The sequence below is a fragment of the Hypomesus transpacificus genome, unplaced genomic scaffold, assembly GCF_021917145.1.
Source record: "Hypomesus transpacificus isolate Combined female unplaced genomic scaffold, fHypTra1 scaffold_206, whole genome shotgun sequence".
Classification (NCBI taxonomy): Eukaryota; Metazoa; Chordata; class Actinopteri; order Osmeriformes; family Osmeridae; genus Hypomesus; species Hypomesus transpacificus.
Genome location: NW_025813747.1, coordinates 1 through 7,112, shown reverse-complemented (window position 1 = coordinate 7,112; position 7,112 = coordinate 1). Strand labels below are relative to the sequence as shown.

The 7,112-nt window shown below is 47.7% G+C and overlaps 1 protein-coding gene across 1 annotated transcript; it reads left to right on the top strand.

Moving 5' to 3' along the window:
- The first annotated feature begins 1,841 nt into the window (after nt 1-1,841).
- Nucleotides 1,842-7,106, top strand: gcat (glycine C-acetyltransferase). Its single transcript, XM_047013892.1, has 4 exons — nt 1,842-2,164; nt 5,041-5,171; nt 5,540-5,641; nt 6,035-7,106. The coding sequence occupies exons 1-4, from the start codon at nt 1,945-1,947 to the stop codon at nt 6,203-6,205; spliced, it is 624 nt and encodes a 207-aa protein (XP_046869848.1). The 5' UTR covers nt 1,842-1,944; the 3' UTR covers nt 6,206-7,106.
- Nucleotides 7,107-7,112: the final 6 nt, after the last annotated feature.

The window sequence follows — 7,112 nt, the reverse complement described above, 5'->3', positions numbered from 1 at the left end:
GCACCTCCTGGCTTGATGGCGTTCCACATCGGAGAGGGCGTTCCAGATCGGAGAGGGCGTTCCACATCGGAGAGGGCGTTCCACATCGGAGAGGGCGTTCCACATCGGAGAGGGCGTTCCACATCGGAGAGGGCGTTCCACATCGGAGAGGGCGTTCCCTGCAAGAGCGTGGGTTTGGTCTCAGCTTTGGTAGGCACTGCCTACCCCAATAAAAAAATAAAATCTAAACATCCTTTAAAAAACTGCAATTTAATGCAATCTTTACCAAAATGGACAATTCAACTTCTCACCTGAACCCCTGATGCTGATTCATCACCAACCTGCTCTACATCTGTATCTTCAGAGTGCTGTTTTTCCTGCACAGTAATTCATCAATTTAATACAGGCGCTAACCATGCTTAGTTGACTGCTGACATTGGTCGAGATTACAGGGATAGGCATATTACTATCCAAGGGATCAAATAGGCCTTCTTATTACCAGTTAATATCACTTTTAAGTTGCTAGCCTGCTGGTACTAGGCTAAACTAGCACGGTCCCATTATGTGGGTAGATTAGCTTTATCCTTCTGGCTTCAACAAGACCAGCTGCTGCTAACACACTGGTCGAAAGATTGCAGACGCTAGGGATAGATTTTATTCAAGCAAAAGTTACATGCTCCACTACACTAACAACTTTCAAAAAAAATCCATTGTAGAATGGGTGGCGATGTAAGGCTAGCAGGTTTGCACTGTGTGGGTAGTGTTCCCACTAGCTAACTAACAACAACCTTCTTGATAGCTAACCTATACTCTCTGTGTGGTGAAAAAACTTTTGATACATCTCTTCTTTTTCGGCGACATCTCTTCTTTTTGGGTGACATTTTCCTATCTACAAACCACAAAAGGGTCAAAAATATGAATGCTGAGATCAAACGAAATATGAGGCTTTATTATTTCCTGGTGTATTTTGTAGTTTACAGTGTCAGACTACTGACAGCTCTCTCTGCAAGTCAAGATTCACGAAGTGTTTCTGACTCTGCCACTTCAGCCAATTAAATGACATCCTCTTGTCTCACAGGCTAGAGGGCGCATTGGTTAACTTGGAAATTTATTTTTCACTTTTCTGGCCGACAAACAATAATACGAATGAGTTTTGCACATATATTGTCCAAAATATTTTTTTCGGAATCGATCCAAATTGCAGCACAATTTTGTCATCTTAAAATATTGGTGGGGACTAGTACCTATCGTCCCCCCCTAAACCTACGCCCATGGTTCCTTGTGTCCGTCTCCTTGAAAACAGAGGAGTATACATTTCGCTTTAGGGTTAGAGAGAGAGAAGTAGTGGCGAAAATCTTTTATCAATTTTGGAGGGGACAATTGACATCTTCTCAAGAGCAATTCCTGAGGGGGACACCAAAATTACTTCTGTAACACAGCCTACATTGTAATAAGTTAAATGTATATTATTCATATGATTTAAATTTCCTTATGTTAACAGTGATTTATTGGGGGGGAAAAATCATAAAGTTCTAGTTTAGGACTAGGCTTTATTAATGTCTGGGAACTGAGCCATAATTAAATAAACTGGAAAGCAACCAAACAATTTCAAGCGGAAGGTACATTTGTAACCCGAGTGCTGCAAGTAAGTGCACAATTCGAGATGTGATTGGACGCCACGGAGCGCTGCCACACCCCCGTCTTTTGATTGGCTCTCCGCGGCACGCCTCATGGGTTACATAAGGTGCGTTCGACTTGATGCAGCACCAGCCGCGCCGACAGCCGGCTGCAGTCGGCTGCCTTGAAGCTGAGAATGCCATTGGCTGCTTTAAGTCAACCGGGCTGCAGGCGACGCCGGCGCTGCATGAAGTCGAACGCACCTATATCCTTCGACGTGACGTGTATTACGTTTAGCCACGCGTTAACTCTGCGTCTGGTACTAGCGAATTTGACAGTTCTTCTGCCATGTCTCTACGGTGGGTCGTCCGCGGTCTTCGCACCCCGATCCAGTGCGTTGTGCAAGCCACTGTGTCCTCCACGAGCCGGCGCTATGCCGCCATTGCCGCTGCCAGGTCGGTGCTGGAGAACGAACTTGAAACGATCAGATCAGGTGGAACGTGGAAAGGGGAGAGAATCATAACCTCGAAGCAGGGATCGCATATCAGCGTGGACGGAAGTTCTGGCGGTGAGTACCGGTGCACATCAGCCAGCTACTCGCCTCTATTTGCTAACTGACCTAAATTCTTCATTCCGAGTTTAATGTCTGTCCCTCAAAACTCTTCTTCTACGGTCTGCCTAGAATGTTTGATAACTTGTAGCCCACACACGAGTGCAAACAAAAGCTAACTTGTTAACAGCTGTTGTAAACTATACGGATCCGTCTGTGGTGACTGGCAGGGTTGATCGAGTCTGAACCGTTTTGTTTCTGTTCGTTAATTGTTTTGAAGTGACGCTGGGATTGGGAGAGCTAGTGTTGACATTAACGCCATAGGTCAGTCCTGCGTGCTACCGAGGACGTGTCAAGTTTACCTGTGTCCGTTAGTCAGCTGTGTGTTCGTGTGTTTACAGACTGTCTGTCTTGTTTATAAATGCAAGATTAGCAGCATGTTAGGAGATATTCTGCAGTCCCTCAACCTCCAACTTGGTGGCACTATGACGCACTGCCTTGCACTGTTGCCTCACAGTAGAAGGTCCTGGGATCAATTCCTTCATTGTGCCCTGTTCAGTGCTCAGGCTGTTCAGTGCTCAGGCTGTTCAGGCTGTTCAGTGCTCAGGCTGTTAAGTGCTCAGGCTGTTCAGTGCTCAGGCTGTTCAGGCTGTTCAGTGCTCAGGCTGTTCAGGCTGTTCAGTGCTCAGGCTGTTCAGTGCTCAGGCTGTTCAGGCTGTTCAGTACTCAGGCTGTTCAGGCTGTTCAGTGCTCAGGCTGTTCAGGCTGTTCAGTGTTCAGGCTGTTCAGTGCTCAGGCTGTTCAGGCTGTTCAGTACTCAGGCTTTTCAGTGTTCAGGCTGTTCAGTGCTCAGGCTGTTCAGTGCTCAGGCTGTTCAGGCTGTTCAGTGCTCAGGCTGTTCAGGCTGTTCAGTGCTCAGGCTGTTCAGTGCTCAGGCTGTTCAGGCTGTTCAGTACTCAGGCTGTTCAGTGCTCAGGCTGTTCAGGCTGTTCAGTGTTCAGGCTGTTCAGTGCTCAAGCTGTTCAGTGCTCAGGCTGTTCAGTACTCAGGCTGTTCAGTGCTCAGGCTGTTCAGTGCTCAGGCTGTTCAGTGTTCAGGCTGTTCAGTGCTCAGGCTGTTCAGGCTGTTCAGTGCTCAGGCTGTTCAGTGCTCAGGCTGTTCAGGCTGTTCAGTGTTCAGGCTGTTCAGTGTTCAGGCTGTTCAGGCTGTTCAGGCTGTTCAGTGCTCAGGCTGTTCAGGCTGTTCAGTGTTCAGGCTGTTCAGTGCTCAGGCTGTTCAGGCTGTTCAGGCTGTTCAGTGCTCAGGCTGTTCAGGCTGTTCAGTGCTCAGGCTGTTCAGTACTCAGGCTGTTCAGTACTCAGGCTGTTCAGTGTTCAGGCTGTTCAGTGCTCAGGCTGTTCAGTGCTCAGGCTGTTCAGTGTTCAGGCTGTTCAGTGTTCAGGCTGTTCAGTGCTCAGGCTGTTCAGTGTTCAGGCTGTTCAGCGTTCAGGCTGTTCAGTGTTCAGGCTGAACAGCCTGGTTTAGGTTTCAGAACTTAATACAGATGCTCAATATAAAAAATATAGCTTAAAACTTAAGCAATACTGTCTTAGGCCTAAAGGTTATGCTAGTTTCACAGAAGTTAAAACTTCAGTAATAATTGTTCCTGGCCAAAGAATATTATAGACATCCTAAAGAATAGTAATTTTCTATTACAATACCCCCCCCCCTCAATGCAACTCCCTGCTCAGAGCTCACACAGAGAGCCACCATTCATGGAGAGGCCCAGCTCATAAAGGGTTAGAGGCCCAGCTGTTAAAGGGTTAGAGGCCCAGCTGTTAAAGGGTTAGAGGCCCAGCTGTTAAAGGGTTAGAGGCCCAGCTGTTAAAGGGTTAGAGGCCCAGCTGTTAAAGGGTTAGAGGCCCAGCTGATAAAGGGTTAGAGGCCCAGCTGATAAAGGGTTAGAGGCCCAGCTGTTAAAGGGTTAGAGGCCCAGCTGTTAAAGGGTTAGAGGCCCAAAAAGGTGTGCTCCTCCCTTGCCTGTTGTTCTGCACCTAAAACAGACACACAGGAACTGCAGACAGCCGTAACACTGCAGATCAGGAGGCTGTAGGTTCAAAGTCCTTTTGGAAAAGCTTGTTTTCTCTTGTATATCTTAATTCACTTCAGTTCAATTCATTATGCCCTATTGGCATGAATGTTCAGGTCAAACAATTTTGACAAAGCAGTCCACAGTGAAGGGACAACACGTTACAACACATGTAACGTAACACATCAGAGAACTCAGTCAATATCAATCATAAAATAAGCACCCATGCATCTCTCAAATCAAATCAAATTTATTTGTATAGCCCTTTTTACACGCAAGCATGTCACAGAGGGCTTCACATGTGCCCATAGAACTGCCCCTCAACCAACCTAAACCCTCAAGGAAGACAAGGAAAAACTCCCAGAAAAACTCCCACCGGGAGAAAAAACCTTGGGAGGAGCAATTCAGAGAGGGATCCCCTCCTCCAGAGACGGTTGGTAAGAGAGAGGAGCAGAACACAAGCTAAACATAGTCATACAGTGTCAATGGGTTTTGAAACACCAAAATCCATTGTTCGGCTTTATAGATTCCGGGTGACGACCTGGTTCAGCGTAGGCAGACCGACGACCAAGCAGGTCCTGACAGCTCAAACCCCCCACACCACAGGGAATGTGTGGGGGGGGGACAGAGAGGAGAGCAGGGATTAGAGAATGCCAGGAGCAGCTAACAGTTACAGTAAGAGTTATCTCTCTCTCTCTTTGTATATCTTTTTCTTAACTCTTTCCCATTCCCCCTTCTCTCTCTTCCTCGCCCTCTCTCTTCCTCACCCTCTCTCTTCCTCACCCTCTCTCTTCCTCACCCTCTCTCTCCCTCCCTCCCCTGGCAGACATATTGAACTTCTGTGCTAATAACTACCTGGGTCTGTCCAGCCACCCAGAGGTGGTGCAGGCTGGGATCACAGCGCTGCAAACGCACGGGGCAGGGCTGAGCTCCGTACGCTTCATCTGTGGAACACAGGTAGGGTCAGGCGTTAGGTACTGGGGTCAGGGTTAACCCTGTGTTCAGGTACTGGGGTCAGGGTTATCCCTGTGTTCAGGTGCTGGGGTCAGGGGTTAGGATTAACCCTGTCTGTTCAGGTACTGGGGTCAGGATTAACCCTGTGTTCAGGTACTGGGGTCAGGGTTAACCCTGTGTTCAGGTACTGGGGTCAGGGTTAACCCTGTGTTCAGATGCTGGGGTCAGGGGTTAGGGTTAACCCTGTGTTCAGGTGCTGGGGTCAGGGGTTAGGGTTAACCCTGTGTTCAGGTGCTGGGGTCAGGGGTTAGGGTTAACCCTGTGTTCAGGTGCTGGGGTCAGGGGTTAGGGTTAACCCTGTGTGTCCTCAGGACCTCCATAAGGACCTGGAGAGGAAACTGGCCCAGTTCCACGAGAGGGAGGACTGCATCCTGTATGCCAGCTGCTTTGACGCCAACGCCGGCCTGTTTGAGGTGAGGAACCCCCTGGGTTAGGGGACTTTTGAGTTTGTTAGCCATCAACGTCCTTGTTTGTGTTCTGTTTTTAATTAGACAGAGGTAAGGTGGTGATGGCTAAGCTTGCAACTGCATTTGTGTTCAAATCTTGGTAATCAAACAAAAATGTGTATATGTACAGCACTATAACGTGTCTTATATGAACAGCACTGAGACACAACCCTCGATTCCTACACTGCTCCTCGCCACTCCTGGCTCCACCCCCAACACACAGGCTCCATAGACATCTTATTTTATTAATGATACATTGGACCTCCACTGAACACTGGAGTCTCACTTTCAACTGTCTCGCCTGTCTCACCATGGCCTGTCTCACCATGTCCTGTCTCACCCTCCTCTCTCTGACGGCAGGTTCTGCTGGGCCCGGACGATGCGGTTGTGTCTGACGAGCTGAACCACGCCTCCATCATAGATGGGATCCGTCTGTGTCGGGCCCGAAGGTTCCGCTATAGACACATGGACCTGGGAGACCTGGAGGCCAAGCTGCAGGAGAGCCAGGTAGCCATGGAGACCTACAAGTAGCCATGGAGACCCACAGGTAGCCATGGAGATCCACAGGTAGCCATGGAGACCCACAGGCTCACTTCTTGAATGACGGGACTGTGTTTCTCCACTGTGATGCCTTGCACTTCCTCCTGGCCTCCCAGAACTGCTGTTGCTTAATAACCCATGAATCATCTTGATGTTTAGAATTTTGTAAGTTCCCTTGTTTAGTGAAATAATTCCAAGTTTCGAAGTGAAGACAAGTCAAATATGAGGCTAGAGAGATCCAGGGGAGAGCAGGAGAGAAGTCCCAACAAGTGACAAATAAATCAAGTCCAAAACAGACGCACTGGAAATCAGAGTCTGAAGGTTTATTGGACAGAGTATCCAACAAGTGAGCGTGCTCCCAAGAGCAGACTGCCGTTTCTCTCTGGACAGTCTCTTATATACTGTTTTTTCTTCCTATTATTTGTGTCATTTTTGCTATTGGTACAGTACAGTTGGTCGCAGACACATCATGCACCCCAACATTATTGGTCCCTTTTCCTGGGGTTTCAGATAACAGGTGTTTTCCTAATACAACGACGATTCTCCCAATTTACGACTAGTGGCACTGGCCCTGTGACAATTCTCCCAATTTACTGTCGCTGAACTCTGCAGGTACAGATATGAGTGTGTGGGCGGCGCAGGGTCTCTAACGTGCCACTTGATTTATAGTTGGGGAGCCTCGTGCCTGTGAAAGTAGAAGCATATCTACAAAAAAAAAAAAATCCCGCATTCCTCAGCCCCTAATATCCAGATCTTTACACTTTGGGCTTAATATCTTCTACCAGTTTATAGTATTAATAATAATCAGTCAACAGCTTAACATATGGTTTCCAGTAATATAGAATATACTAAAAAGATATACAAAAGTGTCATTTTAAATCAGATAAACCATTAATCA

Coding starts and splice junctions, on each gene's coding strand:
- gcat (XM_047013892.1), top strand. CDS start 1,945: ATGTCTCTACGGTGGGTCGTCCGCGGTCTTCGCACCCCGATCCAGTGC. Junction 2,165..5,040: donor CGTGGACGGAAGTTCTGGCG/GTGAGTACCGGT, acceptor CTCCCCTGGCAG/ACATATTGAACTTCTGTGCT. Junction 5,642..6,034: donor CCAACGCCGGCCTGTTTGAG/GTGAGGAACCCC, acceptor CTCTGACGGCAG/GTTCTGCTGGGCCCGGACGA.